Source organism: Cyprinodon tularosa, unplaced genomic scaffold, assembly GCF_016077235.1.
Source record: "Cyprinodon tularosa strain WSP-4 unplaced genomic scaffold, ASM1607723v1 ctg267, whole genome shotgun sequence".
Lineage (NCBI taxonomy): Eukaryota > Metazoa > Chordata > Actinopteri > Cyprinodontiformes > Cyprinodontidae > Cyprinodon > Cyprinodon tularosa.
Genome location: NW_024038971.1, coordinates 715090 through 734703, shown reverse-complemented (window position 1 = coordinate 734703; position 19614 = coordinate 715090). Strand labels below are relative to the sequence as shown.

The window sequence follows — 19614 nt, the reverse complement described above, 5'->3', positions numbered from 1 at the left end:
ATTCTCAGGGTAAATTCTGCACTGGATTGAAAACATCTGGTGTGAAAATCTGAAACAGAAACCTTACTGAAAGTATTTTCTTGTTCTATCTATCTATCTATCTATCTATCTATCTATCTATCTATCTATCTATCTATCTATCTATCTATCTATCTATCTATCTATCTATCTATCTATCTATCTATCTATCTATCTATCTATCTATATATTGTGTGTGTGTGTGTGTGTGTGTGTGTGCGTGCATGTGTAATGTGTACATTTAGCTTTAGTGGTTTGTGCAGAACAACATATGCCCATACAAAAACATGGGTTTCTGTGCTAGCGTATGGGTGGATACAAACAAACCTTTATCTGAAAATAATCTTTTAGGGCAGCAGGCATAAGACAAACATTAAAAAAAAGATTTTATATTTAGATTTTATAGATAAACATTTTTTATTCTTTTATTTGTTTTTTAATCCATTCAGTTATTTCTCTTTTTGTAATCTTTATGTAAAATAAAACAAATCTGACCACAACAAATTCAATATTTGAGCATAGCTATTTTCAATGGGTTATATATTTTACAGAGTAAGAAGTGGATAAGTGTGAAATAGAAGGAAGCTATACCTTGGTTTTAATTTGATTTAAGGAGTTAGTATATGACAGTATATTTACCTAAACAACATCCAGTACAGCTGTTCTATGAGGACATCAGAAGTTTGTTAAAGAATCACATAGACTAACAGATATACAAAAAATCTCTTATAGAGCTTTTGAATCAACAAATGAAAGTTAAATAGACTGTATTACAATAGCAAACCTAAACAGGACCAACATCTTGGCTGTTTGAATGGGTTAGAAAACCAGAGGAGCAGCCAAGAGGGTTACATTAACTGGTGGAACTGCTGGATTTAATAAAAGAGTGGTAAGAATAAAACCACTGCTTAACAAAAACCATGAAAAGTCATGTTTGCAGTTTTTCACAACCCATTAAGGAAACAATCTTGTTAAAATGTAAATAGGAACTATGGGTAGATGAGACCAAACTTGAAATGTTGCATCATAAATCTGTGAATGCACATTTTCTCAAACACACCATCCCTAATATGAAAAAAGGGTAATAATAGCACTATACCAGAAGTACTGTATGCTTTGCTTTAGCTGGGATGGAAAAAGCTGGTGAGGGTTGGTCAGGTGGATAAATGGTGCCAAACAGGCCATCCATGGGAAATCAAACAGGAAACAGGTTGTAAAAGACTTCCACCTGGACAACAGCTAAAAACATCAAGCCAGGAGTACAATCAAATGATTTAGATGTGGCAAGCTTTGAAAACTTGGACTGTCTGAATTTGGAAAATTTTGCAATATTTATCTTCACTTATTTGCACCACATGAAATCCTATCTATGCATTAAGGTTTGTGTTTGTAACATGGAAATCCATGTTAAAGTTGAAAATATTTTGAAAGGAATTAGAAGTTTAATGCAACAAAATACATAAAACAGGGCTAGTAAAAGAGAAAAAAAAATAATTTTAAAAGCATGTAAAACAAAAAACAATCAGCAAATAACACTCAATATTCACATAAATATAAATGGTAGAGTGGCATGGAGACAGAGGCTGCAACCTTTGAACAAATCTTTGGGTGAACTAATTTCAATTATCTCAATTAAACATTAGAAGTTGATAAATTGTCTACCACTGGGTGGACAGTTATGTTTCACTTGTAGCATCCCTGAGAGTCTGACAGCGGTCTAGACATGTTGTGGAAGGCCCACTGCAACAGGCCATCAATGGAGCTCTGCTGGGATTCAAAGAGCGAAAGAAGAAAAGATGAAGTGTTACAATCAGACATCCAGATCTAAAGGCATTTAATATTATTTGCGTTCATCAAGATTAATCGAACTTAAAGACAAATGTGGCGACTTGATTTAATCTACTGTTAAAGCTCAGACCATATCTTTCAACCACATCCGATATGTTAATATAGTTTTGCTCTACGAATATACATGGGAAAACAAATATAAGGTAGCCATTTCACTACCGCATTCATTAAAAATAACGTAACACATCAAGCAATGTAGCAGACATATTTTAATCACTATTTGCCAACATCAAGTAAAAAAACAATATTAAAGAAAGCGCAAATATAATTAAATATTTCTAGTCAAATAGCTAATCCAGCACTAAAGCAAAACATAAATCACTATTAAATTAAATATACTTAAAGCATGGCAAAAATAATGCAGAAACAGATAAGACGTATGGTTCTCCTGTTCAGATGCTGTTTCCTATGTTAAACATGTTAAACATGTTCATTATGGGGAGTGTTGGCCTAGTGGTCTGAGAAGGTTGCAAATACCCGGTACGATCCCCGCAGCCTGCACTCTGGATCCCTGAGCAAGACCGTTAACCTCACACTGCTCTCTGGGCGCCACACAATGACAGCCCACTGCTCCCCAAGGGAATGGGTTAAATGCAGAGACTTAATTTTATTGCTTTGTACTTGTGACCATGTAATGAAAATAAAATTGAACTCTATATTCCATTATAAATCTTTAATTAGCATTATTTCTTCTTTACTCTCTGAGAAGAGGAGAAGCAACTATTTTGTTTCTACGTTTAAATCACATTTGGTACGTGACAGCGCCTCACTCACATCTCCTAGGATCGAGTCTAGTTCATCCTTATTGATGACCGGTTCAGTGAACGAAGCGTTCTGTTCTTGACTGAATGAGTTCTGGGCTGTTGGTGCAAGCTAGACAGAAACCAGAAAGAATACATAAATCACAATGCATCTTATATAGGCTTTTCTTTCCTTTTGTCTCTTTTGTAAATGTCTGTAGACACACCTGCATGCCTCTGGGCTCTGTGTCTTTCTCTGAAGAGCTGCCCCACGGTCTGGAACAGGACCAGCAGACGGATCTCCCTCTTTGAAGTACAAAAGCATCGTGGGTGAGTCAGACTGCTCCATTCTGAAGTGTGTCAGGTTTCTCTCAATCAATATGTAATGTGAACATTGAAAGACAGGTAGCTTTAAACCCTTTCATCTGGCATGTTACACTTAGCTGCACATAAAACATTAGCTCCAAATTCATTACAGGTTGTAGTAAGCTCATATGGTTTGGTTGGTTTTAAAGCCACAACCAGTATGAGGCAGATTGAGCAACGAAAACCCTAGAGATCTACCTTGCTTTTAACATGAACAACTTTAGCATCATTTTCTAAAAGTATTGACCCAGAGTTACATCTGCAAAGATCCATTTGCAATCCATTAGCCCGCATTTGAGAATTGACTCTCCTGACACACTCTTAATGTAATGCTATGGTTGATCAATACCGGCCTGAAAGGGGGGGAGCTCCAAGAAATTTACTCTGCATGGTGCAAATCAATTGTTCTGAAAAATTAGGGACATGATCCCATTGCGGGATATGAATCACCCAAATAAGGGTTATTGACACAAAACTGAAAATCCGAATAACAATGAGTGATTATTACTATGAGCATATTTTGTTGGAAGAGATAAAACAGTTGTCATTAAAACCTCTGAATAATTTCCCCTTTTATTGCAGTGGTTAAATCTCTCATTGAGAATGTATGTTAGCCCATATATTTGTTTGATTACATTTATTTGTGTGTTGGTTTGTTTTTAAATTAAATATCTGCTCCTACACAGACTGGCTGACTAAAAGGGTCCCAAAGAAGCATTTTAAAAGTGTATTCCTTACTTTTAAGCTTTAAATTAATTATCCATGTCCTTTTTGTTTTGCTTTTTTAATAAAAAAAAATCTCCTCATTCTTGGGAATGGGGAGAGGAGAAAGTACCCCATAAGTTTAATTCATTGCTGTCTTGTTTTGTTGGATTGTAAGAAATGTTTCCATAATTTTATAAACTATTTTTGTAAGATATTTTCCCTGCTTTTGTTTGGGTTAGAAGGAGAGGGTTATATTATTGGATGATGTATTCTATAAGGTTTCAGGAGGTGGTTGTAACATACAGTGCCTTTCACTAGTACTTATACTAATGCAAAGCACTCTATCTGATGTTATCACACGAGATAAGCACATCTGCAGCATAATGCTGCCACTAGGGTTTTACTTTGGGTATATTTGGTTTGTCCAATGTGCAGTGCATGTTTTGCACAGCAATCAGTGCTTTGTGTGAATTGCAAACATTTCTATTTTCATCACTTCTGAGAACCTTTATCTGTGTGGTTGCTGTGTTGTTTACATAGCTTGTGGCAAACTGCACATGGCGATGTCTTGTGGCCCTCTCTTAACAACAACTTCTCTCACTAACTGTCCATAAGGATCAGGTTTAGTTTAAACACAAAATGAGGGGATGTTTGATAAATGGGAACATTTTTGCAAGGCATTGTATATCATAGTCCTAGGATTTGTTTTTCATATAAAATATTCATCATCTCACTAAGAAAGAAGAAATGTGTGGCTGCCTTACATGGAGAAGTGGCAGTGTGAATGGAAATGCTTTCGACACTGAAGGCAATGAGTCAGGTCTCCTCCAGAGAGGTAGCAAACACCACACACCTCCCTCACAGCAACCAGATCACCACCTGAGCACTGGGTACACAGAGTAAAATGTAATTCAGGGTAAAAAAAAAAGACAAAAAAGATGAGGGGCTGATGGAAATATAAAAATAAAGTTCCTTACCTGTTTTTTGCCGTTCGACACCTTGATTGAGGGAGTGACACTTGTAAGAGAGGATGATAATGAGATGAATGGGTTGTCTAAGTTGGAGTTATTAAGGTTTATGCTTGTTTGCTGAGGCTGCGAGGGGAGAACCTGAGCAAAAAAACAAAAAACAAAACAGATTATCTCCTTTAAATAAAGCCTAGGTTAAAGAGGATAGCTATAGTCAGGAACATAATTGGGATTTTGTTATAATTTCAATATAATGTTTGCAGATAAATAAAAAAACATTTCCTTATTTTTATGTCTGAATGAATATCTTTTTTTAGATGAGTAGCTATTTTAGAATGACATGCTTCAGATACACACCTCTACAGGCTGTACAGAAGTTTCTTTTTTAACTCTAAGCCCATAGCACCCCTCACACTTCCAAGAGCCACTGTAAATTACAACATACTTTTATTAACAAAAAATGCCCATTATCTGAAAACTGTTCACAATTACCTCTTTGATTGTGTACCTGGGTATTGAAGTGAGTGGAGGGTTGAGGCAGGTCAAATGAAAGGCCCGAGGACACCAATCACAGCAAATCAACTCCCCACCATCCTTACACACCGCACACTCATCATCATTAGAGTGTATCTAAACACATCGACACACACATACAGCTCAGACCAGGTGAGAAATACAGCAGCAGTGTTCCTCTAAACACAGGTAGAGGATTGGATTACCATGATTGTGTTTGTTTCCCCCTGGTGGATAAACTTGGCACTGGCAAATTTGGACCTTTCTTCATTAGACTTCTCTTTAAAGCACTCTCTGGTCTGCCCTGTTTACAGAAAATATAGTTTATCATTAAAATCTATTATCAAGAATTAAATCAGTAAAACAGTATATTTTGCATCGATCTTGTTTAACAAAAAAATCATGGGACCAGATGGATATTTGGCAACTTAAAAAGTGACAAAGTCAGTGTTTCAGTGGCTTACCATCCACTGCAGTATATTCCTGTTTGATTTGCATGCTTTCTTTTTTATCCTGGCTTAATGGCTGATCTGACGAGGAGGAAGATGAAAAAGAGAAATGGGGAACCCCTTCCTGAACAGAAGGAGATACCACCTGCAGACCTATGGCAGAATTTTGATAAGTATCTGACATGAAACAAGAGCAAATGCAGGTTGATTTAAATTAGAAATGTACTATATTACTATTTCCAGTTGGCAGCTGCATGGCTTGAGCTTCACTCTTCACTCTGTATAGCCTGACTTTATTCACTGGTAAAAAAAAAAAAAAAGGGGGGGGAAAGAGAAGTTAAGTTTCCTAAATGTCAACACGCTTAATAAAAGGATTGTTATCATTTTTGCATAGGTTTGTTTATTTAAAGGTATAGTGGAGGATGTTCTTTTTCCTGTTGGATCATCAAAGTAAGTGGTCCTCCTAATTGTCAATCATTCTGGTGATATGTTTACATTAGGCTGTCCTACGTGCTCGTCCCCATTTTCACTTAACGGTGGTGTGTCTTACATAGTGGAAAAATTGCAAATCTTCTTTTGAAAAGTAAGCTTGTATGAGCGATACAAACAGCAACTTTTAAACAGAACGCGCACGAGGTGAAATGGACTAATGCATGCTCTCGCACTCGTTTAATATGCGCTCCCTCTTGGGAGTGGGTACAGGGCTGTGCATGTACATTTGTTTAAGTCGAAGGTCTTTTCAACAATTCACTAAAATCCTCCACTCTACCTTTAAGTCTGGTATGTGGCAACTGCTTGGATGCCGTGAGGAAAAACTGCACAGAACACAGAACTAGATGACCTGTGCCATCACTTGTTTTGGCATGGTACTCTGAGTGCTGGGACGCTGTCCCCCCTTCCTTACGGCTCCTCTTCTTGCTGTGAGAAGCTTTGCCTCCTCCAGAGGACCTGTTTTCGGTTTTGGTCCTTGGACCTTCCTGTCCTAGAGGGGGTTAGTAGTAACATACATAAAGAAATTGGAGTCAGTTTAGGTCAAACAACCCTTCTGTAAGAAAGAGGTACTTTAAAGAATTACGGAATTGACATACTGGTATTCAAGTTAGTCAGAAGGGTCTTCAGTTTTGGGTAGCTGTCCATATTGTAGTCCTTGGATAAGTTGCTCCAGAAAGACTGAAGTGTTTGTCTGCTTTGCTCCAAAAGCCATGACAGGAGAGAATACATGGCTTTGTGAATGCCCTCACTACCTTCCTTCTTAAGAGTATCCTAAAGAAAGGAAAATGCGCTAGCATTTGGGTATCAAATTGGAAATCAATTTGTGTGATCAATAAAATGCCCTCTGAAAATCTAAATCATCTAGACGTGTAGAACAATCAATAGAAATACGGCTTTAAAAACATCTAAATTAAAGAATGTAACTTCTAAAGTAAAAGTTCTGGCATCTATTTCTGCTCCTTACCTGCAGCTGTTGTTCAGTGATGATGTTTTTGTCTGCTAAGCCATAAACGATTGGGAAAGGGTCATCCACAGCCATTGCTATGTCAGTACGCAGCTCGCGGAGCAGAGCGTGAAGGGTGTCGTCCCTGAAGACCTCCACTCTGGACATGATCCGATTTAAGTGTAAACAAGAACTCAAGTGAGGAGTGGACCAGGCCTGAGACCGTACATCTAGCACTCTGGGTCCAGGAGGTGTGTCCTTCTCATGTAAGGTAATTCTCAAAATGAGCACTCTTTAAGAAGACCAAGATAAATTGTGCATCTTATACTATTTCCCGTTTCTGTAAATGCATAACCATTTGCATGTCACTGTTTAAGTACAACCGAGGACCCTATGAGACCCAGAGACAGACCTTAGAGAGTCAGAAGAAGAGTTCTTTAGATTTCTGTGGAGTTTTTTATCCACTAACGACACTAACTGACTTTAACCAGGGGAATACCTGTCCTCCTCCGTCTGCAGAGCGTGGTCAGGTGACATGCTCTGTCGCAATCAGAGTTTTCCTCTAAAAGGTTCTTTCCATCTCAACTTCCCCTCAACTATCAGGTTTTCAGACTCTGACTCACTGCAGAGATCTCAGCATTAGTGTGATAATTATCACTTTGAACCAAACTTAAAAAATATATATATTGACGGCTCCATTTGGCTGAAATGGCCTCATTACAGCTGCTTTTGATCATTTAGAGCTATGGAAAAAAAATGTGCTCTAACAAGAGAAAAATACAAATTTAAGTATATGTTATGTTTGGTAGTAAAATGTGTCTTTTTAACGTGTTTTTCCTAGCATCTACACAGCACCAAATATAAATGGCCGCAGGAGATTAAGGGGTGCACTTTTTTAGTAAGAAAGGTCTGAGTTATTATCTAATTGTTCACTACTTTCTTTAAATAACCAGTTAAATTCTAGATTTATTCCATAATAAGAATAATTTGTATATTTTTCTAACATTGAAATTAGATTATTATCATTTAAATGGGATGAATATTGACCATTAATATTTTAGGTTATATTCTATAAAAACATTCTGAATGTGCAGTGGAGTTAAATTATCCTGACTATAAAACTTGAAGATAAACTATAACTGTTTTTTTTTCACTAAATACTAATTATACATTAAGAGTGTATAAACCACTTAATGGTTAGATAAGGTCATAAATGTAAGAAATCCATTCATTTACAAAAAATTTAGGGTGTTAGTTCATTTTAACCAAACTTAACTGTGAAAAATGAAAATGAAAGGGAAAAGATCCCTTTCATCAAAGATTTCTGAATATACAAAGACCAGAAGAAAACTTACCATAATGTTACACCGAGTTACAAGATTATTATTATTTTTTTACTACAAAGGATATGGTTTTACAATGTGATTGTAGTGATGCCCTGGACTATTTTAGATGTAATAAGTTCTTATTTTTTTATCCTATAAAGGCCCCAGCACTGAAAAAAATAGACTTTTTGGTGTTGTAAATATTATCTCAGTTTTCATCTAATTTCCTGAAGATCTTCAAATTGTCATGTAAGGGCCTTTTGACACCTTTTATTTGTAAAAAGAAAAAAAATAAAGAAAAAAAAAAAATAAGTCCCTTTATTGTCCAACAATGGGGAAATTTACTCTCTGCATTTCCACCCATCCCCTTGGGGAGCGGTGGGCTGCCATTGTTTGGCGCCCGGGGAGCAATCAGAGTGCAGGCTGTGGGGATCGCACTGGGTACTTGCAACCTTTTCAGAGCACAAGCACACTGCTCTAACTCACTAGGCAAAGACTCCACATGTATTATTCAAAAGACACATTTTCAATTAAATCAATTTTACCAAATATTATTAACAAAACAATTTAGATAAGTGTCCAACTTGACAGATGCAAGTAAAATGTGCGTGGATATTACGGTAGAAGCAAACTTTGTGCTTTTTTCCTTGCCTGACCAGTAGGTCACAAATAGTGTGGCTGCACTGTGCCACACTTTTTTCTCTTTTGTTCTCTTGCAGCAAGAAGGCTGTAGGTTTGATTCTTGACCTGAGATCTTTCTTTATGAAGTTTGCATGTTCTACCCGTCTATGTGTGGGTTCTCTCTGGGCACACCAGCTTCCTCCAGCAGTACAAAAAACATGACTGTTATGTTAATTGCAAAAAAATGTACATCTTTTTTGATAAGAGGAATTTGGTAGTAAATTTTCCTTTTTTTTTTTTGTTAAATCAACTTCTTAGTAATTAAAATCAACTTAGATTTTATGGAGTGAAATTTACAAAGCATTTCTTTGTGCAAAAAGTTACCCAGCTTTTTCTAAGGAAATGGTAAACCACTTTTTTCAGTGTGAGTTGGTGATTGTTGACATTTTTTATAAACTGGAATTTATCAGGTGTCAGAAATGAGTTGAATTCAAGCAAATGTAATCAAATTTGAATAAAAGTGATTTACACCTAATCTAAGTTTAATCAGATTTGAATTGAGCTGAATCATCGTTGGCATGAACTGAAAGGAATAGCATTGTTTATAAAGTATTCTCCATGCAGGGTCACAGGGGAGCTGGTCTGTAATATTCATTTGGTGGCAGGAGGGTTTCATTTTGGACAGGTTGTCACTTCATCACAGGGCAGGTATATGCTTAAATTAATTAACTTAAACCATTATTAACTAGGGGCTATACGGTTATACCATCAGTAGCATCATGCATAGTACACATATTTTAAAGTATGCTTAGGTGTACTCTGGATACCCTAGCTTTCCCTTCTCCACAGCCTAAAAACAAGACTGACATATTGATTTGCTATTTCTATTCTTTTGAGTAATAACTGCCTATGTGTGTGGGTGTACATGTATGGTTGTTTTCTCAGTGTTACCCTATGACACTCAAAAGACTTGAATGATCCATAGAGATAACCCACAAGGATATGCAGGTATAGATGATGGATTTAATAACTGAATTAATATCAAAATGTATTTGAACTTAATTATGCTGAATATCATCTAAATAAACTTTCTGAAATTAATTCTACTATAAAGAATTTAATCTAACTCCAAGTAATGAAATTGAAATGAGCGCAACTGAATAGAACTTAGCTGAACCGAAATGAATCCAGCTGTAATAAATTGCACTGAACTGAGTCGAGCTATAATGTAGGAGGCTGAAACTAAAATGAGTTCAACTTGAAGATAATTGAACTGTAAAGTAAATGGTGGTGGGTTATGAAACAAAAAACAGATCTAAAGTAAAGTAAAAACAAGATACAACATTCTGCTGCCAGGTGAATGTAGATGGTTAGGAAGGTGAAGCCCTTTAATCTGTAATTTATTAATCATTAAACATTATTACACTATTCATACAGGTGAACAAAGACCACTTCTACAGAGGGACGTTCACAACATACATATTACATTATTATATACAGTGCAGTGCATTACAGTGGATTGTTATATGTGTATTACCGGGATGGAGGGATGGGGAGGCTGAAAGGAGAGAGAAAGAGGGAAGCAAGGAGGAAGAGCAGAGGATAATTTGGAGGGACAGGAGGTTGAGACAGTAAGCTGTCCTTGTTATTTGTACTTTATTTTTTTATACCACAGAACCATTTGTTCTATAAAAGAGAGAGAAAGAGAGAGAGAGAGAGAGAGAGAGAGAGAGAGAGAGAGAGAGAGAGAGAGAGAGAGAGAGAGAGAGAGAGAGAGAAAGAGGGAGAGAGTGCCACATATTCACAGCTACTGTTGGGTGAACCTACAGGAAGTTGTTTGACCTTTGTAGGGAATATCAAATGAGAGACGTTTTGTTATGAGATGCTATAGAGAGATGCTATAAAACATTCTAAGATAGTCAGCCTCCTCCCAGAGCACAGAGAGACCCTGGAAGGTAGGCCAAAGGTCAAAGGTCAAAGATCAGATCAGCGTGCATGCGTTCTGCGACATTCAGACGTGTTTGGCAGCCAAGAGAAATGGCTGACCTTCCAACTATTCCCCTTCTGTGTTTAGGCCTCATTTTTGGTGCTTTCCCTTTTATATATATATAAAAATACAAAACATAACAGCGAAAAGAAATCTGTTAGTTGCCCCATTTTTCTCCTTTTTTTTTTCTTTCCAAACTGTTTCTTTTTTGTCGTTCTTTTTCATTGCAACATTTTTATTTCTATTTTTTTTCTCCTCCACCAGTCTCTTACATATTGACAAAGTATACAATATCTTACAACTGAACAAGACTGAAAGATAACATTTGATTTGTCAAATCAGATACAAGGTCTCGTTCCTATATCCAATTAAAGAAGTCAACTGGAAGCTAGCCAGTATTAAGCAACGCAACAAGCCTATGGTGTGAAGGGAGCCGTCCAGAAGCAGCTCAGCATTAACATGAACAGCCGCCCTCAGGGACGGCCGGCTCTGGTGGTTTGTCCAGCTTGATGTCAATCACTGGGAATTTGCTGTTAAAGAAAATCACACACTGGAACTTGGATCATCAGTGTTAAATATGTAAATAAATGAAAGTTAATCAAACAGATCATCTATTTTAAAACATCTAATCAACTATTTGCATTGGTCTTTACATACCTGCTGTCACTTATCTTACAGCCACCATGTGGTGCTAAACACCATGCATCAGCTATCTCCTCCTGGCACTGTGCATTCCTTTTCTCTCAAGCATAAATCGTTTAATGGTTGATGCTTCTATATAGACAGAAGGACGGTCTGTCTGTTTGTGCTGCTGCCAGCATCCACTAAAAGATTAAAAATAAGCTGGCCGGCCTTTCAGCCAACTTGGCTGGCACTAAAAACAAGAAAGGCTGTAAAGGATACTGCCTTCGGGGTTTGCATCATCCAGACTTTCCATCCCAGGTAGTGCAGCAGCGACTCGACGAAACAGCTGGAGAGAGAAACGTTAGACAAAAAGGCAGGACAGTTTTTTTTTTTATTTAATTACTGATTAATTTTGGGGTATTTCTATCATCCCTACAATGTCCTAAAGTATTCTATCTCATTATTTTTCCCAGCGATTTAGGGTGTCATTAAACTGTCATAAGTACAGAGCAACAAAATTAATTCTCTGCATTTAACCCATCCCCTTGGCGACCAGTGGGCTGTCATTGTGTGATGCCCGGGGAAAAGTGTGGTGGTTAAGGGTCTTTGGAGCTTCGTGGGATTGGGGCTCGAACTCAGGACCTCAGGATTCCAAGTGCAATGCCTTAACCACTGGGCCGCAACTCCCCAAACCAGACAACAGCATGAAGGGTTTTGCCTAAGAACCCACACTGGCAGCTCATACGAACCCAGGCTTCCTGTTTGTAGGACTTACCACTTGACCTAGCCAGCTGCAAAGCTAGCCAGCCGCTCCTCCTCATCACTCTTTCTCTATTTAATTTCTTTTTCTACCTAAGCCTTAGCCTACCTACAATAATCCCAGCTGCTTTTTCTAAATATATCAAATGTATTAATTATAAATGGTACATTTTTCCTTTATAAACTGTTTTGTGAATTAGAATAGATTAGTTAATAATATGGCCTTAACAAGGAGAACAAATAAATATTCTAAATAAACATTTACACATTTCACTCACTGAAACAAGCAACAGAGTAAAACATATAAGGGTTTATTTCCCACCTTTAAAGTTTACTGCGGATTTTTTTTCTACTCATCTTTCAGATTTTTTTGTTGTTGTATACCTCGTTTTGTTATTTATGCTCAGTAATATCATGCATAATAAGGCCATCAAGAAGTACAGATGACATACTTTTTTGTAATTTAACTTTATTAATATTAGTATTTTATTATTTTAGTGTTTAATTTAAATTTCAGTAGTAAATTCTACTCCATTTTATTTTTAAATATAAAAACTGAACAATTCCCTGACCTAAGTTAACATGGTGTTATGAACTTGTTATAGAAAAACAGGCTTAACAGGTTAAATAGGTGAAACATTTGTGAGAAATAGTTGTTTAGGATATAATTAATTGAGACACCAATCATAGAATATTTTAAAAAGAAATCAAAATAAACGTCTTGGAGTATAAATGTAAAAGACTGGATCCAAACATTGAAATTAAATTGCTGTTTAAATATTAAAGCATGGATTTTATCATATCTAAAGATGGATACATTTTTACTCTAAGGTTTCTTTGATTTTTTTATGGAAATTTTTTATTTTTATCTCAGGAATAGTCATTACTAAAGCAGTCTGGTTAAATAAAGCATTTTCGCAAGATATTTATGTAGGTATTTATTGTGAGCTGTACCTTTTTTTCCTTCTATAGGTTGACAAAATATAAAAAGTTTAATAGACTTTCTTGTTTATTGTTACTTTTTGTATTTCATCCCTTATTTGTGTGAATATCTTAGAAGGATTCAAGACATCAGATATGTTACTTTTTACTGTTTGCTATTATATGTGAAAAAACTGATAATATCTTTTATAATATGTTAATTGTTGTTGTTCCCTTTTAGAAGAACTTGTGAATTAGCTTTTAAGTGGCACAAAAAATGCAGTAAAAGGGGTGAAACTGTGAGGCTCACTTGTTTGACATTGGAGCCTGTCTTGGCACTGGTCTCGATGAACATGACGTTTAGCTCCTTGGCTCTCTGCTCTCCTTCTTCAATCGTGATTTGCCTGCAGAAAGGTCCAGCCAGGTTGGACATCTTAGGCTGAGTCATTCTCCTCTAATGTGGTGTTCTCAAAGGCCTTCCATAAACTACACTCAATGTTGGAATTAATAAGAAAAACAGCATGTTTACCTCTTCTCCTCCAGATCTGTCTTGTTGCCCACAAGCATGATGATAACATCACTTCCTCTCTCTGTCCTGACATCATCAATCCACTTGCAGGTCTGCTGGAATGAGTTTACGTCTGGGGAGATTAGAGCATCAACTTAAATGCTGCCCTCGTTGTGTATAAAACACTGAGTTTTTATTTTTAAAATAGGGGAAAACCAGGGCTTACTTGTAATGTCATAGACAACCACTGCCACTGTAGAATCTCGGATGTAGCTAGGAATAAGGCTCCTGAAGCGCTCCTGTCCAGCTGTGTCCCACAGCTGCAGCCTTACCTGCATATGAATACACACACACACACAGACACACACAAACACACGTTCTCAGCAGCTGTTTGACAAAACTGTCAAACCCCACACAAAGTAAAACACAACTAAAAGCTTTTCCAAAGGATAAGCCCCTATCAGCTCATGTGCAGGCTGGCAGGGGGGATAATATCCCACGACAGAAATAGAATTTGCACAAGTTAAAGAAGATGATCCATGACTATAGCTTATTACAAAAAAAAAATGTGCAAAAGCTCTTACTAGGAGAAATAACCTTCAGATAATCATGTTAGAGCATAACGAGTGCAGTGATTAAGCAAATCAAATCAAGGATTAGTCAAAGCACAGTGGAAACTGGGACATTCAATGGTATTTGCAGGCGAAAAGTCTAAAAGTGTAGTATTTTTCTACATGCAAGTTTTAAAATGAGTTTCAGGGTTTCCTACTGTCCGGTCTTCCAGGTACATGGTCTTTGATAGGAAGTCGATTCCAATTGTGGCCTATAGGAAAAGATAGAGAAAGTTTGAAATATATTCCACAAATTACAGTAATTACTTGTCTACAAACAATAAACAACCAAACTGAATTAAAATTAGAAAATATTGCATTTCCCAAAACACTCTTGGTGCTGAAACACTTTGCTACACCTTTTCATACTTCACAAAACCTAAATGTATTGACAAAAGAAAATGTATCAGTCTAATAAGGTTTAATATTTTATATTTTACATTTTAAACTAATATCATAATCATTTATTCCTTCATGAACTCATTTCCAATCATCAATCCTTAAGCACACTTACTGACCACATTTATATGCAATCAATACTTCCTCAAAAGTGAATATATAGCATCTATTTGTGAGAGCTGAGCCTCACCTGATATGTGTTGTCAAAACTGTCATACATGAATCTGGTGATGAGAGATGTTTTTCCCACTGAAACAAAAATATATCAAAGTTAATTTTTTGAGCCAAAACACAGAATTTTTCCTCAAATGGTTTACTTAAAAGGTATCTTCTGAAAGAAGTATCCCAGGTGTAGTCATTTTCAATATTTATAATGGCTTCTTAGGTAAAAGCTGCTATTAATTGGCTCCAGATCAATATGTATCCTTGTTTGCTCATGGTTACCTATTAGTTTCCTTCTATTTCAAATTTTTGCTTGGAAAAAACATTATCTTACCAAATATTTGGTCACGGGGTTAAAATTTCATTTACAGTTCAATTTATTTAAGAACTTTGAAATGCACCTTGTGTCTATTTAAATATTCAAATTATTCTTAGTCTTTCACTTTCTAGTGATTTGGGTCCTGTAGCTCAGACTGTGACCTCTAATTAAACAGCAATAATACCATGTGACCTTCTGTTGGTTATTATTATTACTGGGGTGAATTAACCACTTCCCTTGGATAAGGATCCTCCTGCAACATGTCAGGAAAAATGGAATGACATTTTACTCATTACATTTCTTACTGTTAATACTGTTAACATTACTATTGCTATCAACCTTATTTTGTCCTTTTTTTCCTTTGTCATCTACACAATGACACAACTTATCTGGTTGTATTTAACCATCTAAGTTACTCTTGCATCAAAACTGAACTTTGCAGGTGTAAAATAGCACAAACTAAATATACTTGGCAACTCTAGAGAAGACCGTTAGTAAATAATAGATAATTACCCTAAATTAATCAATTTTAAAATGGGTACACAAGGTCTGCCTGGTTAGTACAAATCAGGGCATGTCACCAAAAAGTGTCCTGCAGGTTTTTACCAGATGTGAATAACCACCCTAACGCATTTGCTTCCCCCGTCATGGTATATTAACCCATTAATAACTTTCTGAAGGTATGTAATAGTTAGAGGTCTTCTATATTCTAAATAAAGGATGTACAGTACAAAGCAAACAAACATATCCTGAGCTGAACAACAACCCTTAATTCCTAACAGCATAGGAAGAAAAACAATTAGGGAGAGGCAAATAAATTGAATCGAACTCATTTTGCAAAAAGAAACAAAACTTACATGGAAAAAATCTACATGAAATAAAAAAAATGCAAAGACAACTGCAAATAAACAAGGACTTGAGTAGTTTTTATATGTTTTTTTTTAACAGCAAGAAGGAATGAGGGCAATTTAATTCAGAAAGTATTATTTTGCACAAATATGATGGCAAAGAGACTGCTGATTCCAAGGCTACTCTGTAAACAAAAACTGTTTAGGCCAGTTTACTCTATCCTTGCATCACAGAGCCAAAAAAGTAAAACAAAATTAAGAGCAGCATTTGATTAACCATGAACCTGTCTCTTAGACAGGATTATAGTACTGTTATCTAATAATTTATTTCTGGACATGGATTGGATATAATTTTCTTGTAATGTAAACTGAGATGACATGCAATGTTTAATATTTCTATATAAATTACATAGTTGAATTGGTCTAAAATGATCAGTCTTAAGACAACTGAGCTATCAAGATATTCAAGAACTTTTATATAGATGGGGCTGTCCTGAAGAACCAAAAGGTGCCTCGGTGCTTATTGATATCAACTTAGGCATCATTCAGAGAAACATTTTACATCAAATCACGCAATGAGTGGGGGATACAAGAATACTAGTCCAGCAGGCCTCTGTCCTCTCTCACAATAGTGGTGAAGCCTAATCGAAGTGATAGACCACACAGGCCCTTCTTCAGCACCATGGACAGCAACATTGCAGTACAGGCCACACAAACACACTCTACAGATGCTTTTAGTCGAGACACTCAACCACAGATATGAATCACCCACACACACAATGCTAGATCACAGTGAAAACACAAACCTGCTCCTCATTGGAGCTGGCTATCCCTTCTTTATTATTGCTTTTTATAGGATATCGACAAATGTTCGGCCACTTTGGGTGTCTATTATTTGAGCCCGTCTTCAGGCACCATTATCGATGTTCTTCTTGTGAATTTGTCCCACCACATCAAAGCAGAACCCTCCCCTCCCTGGATGAAAGGATTATTGATAACACAGTGTGATCTTTGATAAATGTCAAGTATTTTTTCTTTTTCGCTTTTTTTTTCTGGATTTTTCACGGGACAGTGCAAGAGACTGCGTGCTTTGGAGATGCTACAGACATCGGCAGTCTAGGGTGTGTCCCGAACTGACACATGGGAGACTGTTATCCCTGCTGAAATTAAAAATTAAAACGAAAAAAGACCGAGGGTAGATATTAGTCACGGTCTATATTAAATGTTTATGTGTGACATATCAAGAGCAGAAGATGGAAATAAAATGGGAAAATGAGGAAGATTTTTCACGGTCACTGCAGTACATTAAAACATCGCCATTCATTCCCCCTGCTATGCTGTCAGTGAGGATCATTACATAGGCGCTAAATTCACAGTCATGTGTCCTGATTTATTAGTTTAATTTAAACCCATGAGTTTTTTCTTTCTCTTTTTGTCTTCTGTTAATCTAATTATCGCGGTGCCACTGTTCCTGAAGGCATCGGCATCACAGGCTCCCAGGAAAACATTTATTACATTCACTTTAATATTTCAAGGTATCAATAAAGATGATTACATACACTCATACACACACATGCTCGACACCCAATCCTCCCCCTGATCACGGACTCACCGCTTTGCTCTCCCAAAAACACCAATTTGAATTTCCTCAGTGGGTTCCCCAAATCTGCTCCGCCTGACATGGTGGCAGATGAAAAGCCTCACTTGGGTTATATTTTACGTGTTTTATTCCTATTTTTCTTCTTTAAAGGCCCGTGACTCCCTCTATGCTGTGGCTGCGCAGGAGAATCCTCCTCTCCTCAGAATGGTGGGAATGCAGCTCAGCGTCGTCCTGTCAGTTCAGGGCAGCGTGTGCGCTTGCGCGACCTCACCTCTTTCAAATCCCTCACCTTTCCGTCCGTATTCATGTTCCCATCTTCCTGCCTGAAGATGGGAACATATCAGGGTTGATAAAAGTAAACATATTGATCTTGATAACAAACCTGATATTATATACGTTGCTCTTAATTAAGGGTCGATTTTAAAGTTAAACTGGTGTAATGCAGCCTTCTGAGGGTAGATGCAGCCTTTAATGATTAATCATGTCTCCTAAAATATGACTTCTTCATAAATACCAAGACAATTAATCAATGATAATATATATATATATATATATATATATATATATATATATATATATATATATATATATATATATATATATATATATATATATATATTCTCTTTCTGAAATATATAACCTTCAACTGTCTATGGTACTCTAACAAAGTGGAAGTGACAGGAAATGCAGCAACTCAGTAATGAAGTGGTAGGTCATGTAAATGACTGATGACTGAGGCAGCAGATTCTGATGAGAATAGGAAGCATACAGGAAATGGAAAAGTGTACTCTTTATAAAGTGTTTTGAAATCACATGTGTTGTGAATTGCCTCTATATACATCAAATTGAATGGAATTGATTTGAACTGAACTATTGTGCTATGACTAATCTTTGATGTAGGGGGGTTATGGTGTGGTGTCAAATTTTCAGAGGCTGGGCTTTACTACCTAAATTCTAATGAAAACAAACTTGAATGTTTCAGCACACCAATAAAACTAATGAATGTTTTCAATTCCATGACTTTATGGAAACAGTTCTGAAATGACCCCTTTTTTCTTCCAACATGACCACTAGTGCCTCAAACAAGGTCTATAAAGACGTGGACAAAAGAGCGTGGTGTTAATGAGTTCACCTAGCCTGCAGCATCCTGGCCTTTAACCATTTAAAACATCCTCTGAGTGAGTTACATCAGAGACTGAGAGCCAAGCCTTCTCTCTCAACATTAGTATATGACCTCACAAATGCACTTCCTAAGAGAATTGTCAACAATTCCATAAACACAAATCTACATTTTTTGGACAGCCTTCCTAAAACAATAAACTGTATTATAGCTACAAAGGATGGACTAATGTCAATACTGAACCGCTAAGAATGGGATCTCAATCAAGTTTTCATGCAAGTCAAGGCATGTGAAAGAATAATACCACCAATATGCTGTACATAAATTTGGCTTTCCATCTAACCCCAATGTCTTTTTAAAGTAAATGTTCTTAAACTGTGCTCAAACTGGAAATTGCTAACAAAGGGAACATTGTGAAACAATGGTTATTCTTTATAGGGAAGACAAAACATAATTGCTTAGTTTTACTGTTTACTACTTGTTGTGCATGTACATGTACAATAATGAAAGTATTTGGAAATGAAAAGGCCTTTAAGCTACTCACTAAAAGCATTTCCACAGTTTATTTAGCATAGAATGAAATAGGGTGCTGTTATTTCAAAGGCATCTAAATTGTGGCATTTGCCGTCATTTATCCTATCCCATAAATCAAATATTGTAAAACTTGATTTATGACATGATCTTTATAGTTTCAATTAAACCAACTGCATTTGCGGACCTTGGACATTAATGATATCTGTATCCCATGTTTTGTGTGTATAAAAAACC

General features: G+C 36.5%; 2 protein-coding genes across 2 annotated transcripts; both read right to left on the bottom strand.

The window, feature by feature from the left end:
• Nucleotides 1–463: 463 nt before the first annotated feature.
• On the bottom strand, nt 464–8045 carry aire (autoimmune regulator). Its single transcript, XM_038289343.1, has 13 exons — nt 7064–8045; nt 6696–6870; nt 6449–6589; nt 5842–5907; nt 5623–5760; nt 5365–5462; nt 5154–5275; nt 5003–5072; nt 4655–4786; nt 4442–4563; nt 2834–2912; nt 2641–2739; nt 464–1785 (listed from the first exon to the last, which is right to left on the bottom strand). The coding sequence occupies exons 1-13, from the start codon at nt 7208–7210 to the stop codon at nt 1702–1704; spliced, it is 1473 nt and encodes a 490-aa protein (XP_038145271.1). The 5' UTR covers nt 7211–8045; the 3' UTR covers nt 464–1701.
• Nucleotides 8046–10338: 2293 nt separating this feature from the next.
• Nucleotides 10339–17966, bottom strand: rab6bb (RAB6B, member RAS oncogene family b). Its single transcript, XM_038289313.1, has 8 exons — nt 17739–17966; nt 14988–15046; nt 14557–14610; nt 14014–14119; nt 13809–13920; nt 13590–13683; nt 11879–11945; nt 10339–11494 (listed from the first exon to the last, which is right to left on the bottom strand). The coding sequence occupies exons 1-8, from the start codon at nt 17806–17808 to the stop codon at nt 11430–11432; spliced, it is 627 nt and encodes a 208-aa protein (XP_038145241.1). The 5' UTR covers nt 17809–17966; the 3' UTR covers nt 10339–11429.
• Between the last annotated feature and the right edge of the window lie 1648 nt (nt 17967–19614).

Excerpts from the sequence above, each read along its gene's own strand:
- aire (XM_038289343.1), bottom strand. The coding sequence starts at position 7,210 with ATGTCCAGAGTGGAGGTCTTCAGGGACGACACCCTTCACGCTCTGCTC. Across the intron at positions 5,908-6,448 it reads CAAAACAAGTGATGGCACAG|TGAATAAAGTCAGGCTATAC; the intron begins GTCATCTAGTTC and ends TTTTTTTACCAG. Across the intron at positions 2,913-4,441 it reads TCACACTGCCACTTCTCCAT|AGGGAGATCCGTCTGCTGGT; the intron begins GTAAGGCAGCCA and ends TGTACTTCAAAG.
- rab6bb (XM_038289313.1), bottom strand. The coding sequence starts at position 17,808 with ATGTCAGGCGGAGCAGATTTGGGGAACCCACTGAGGAAATTCAAATTG. Across the intron at positions 13,921-14,013 it reads GGTTGTCTATGACATTACAA|ACGTAAACTCATTCCAGCAG; the intron begins GTAAGCCCTGGT and ends TAATCTCCCCAG. Across the intron at positions 11,495-11,878 it reads TGATGCAAACCCCGAAGGCA|TGATTGACATCAAGCTGGAC; the intron begins GTATCCTTTACA and ends GCAAATTCCCAG.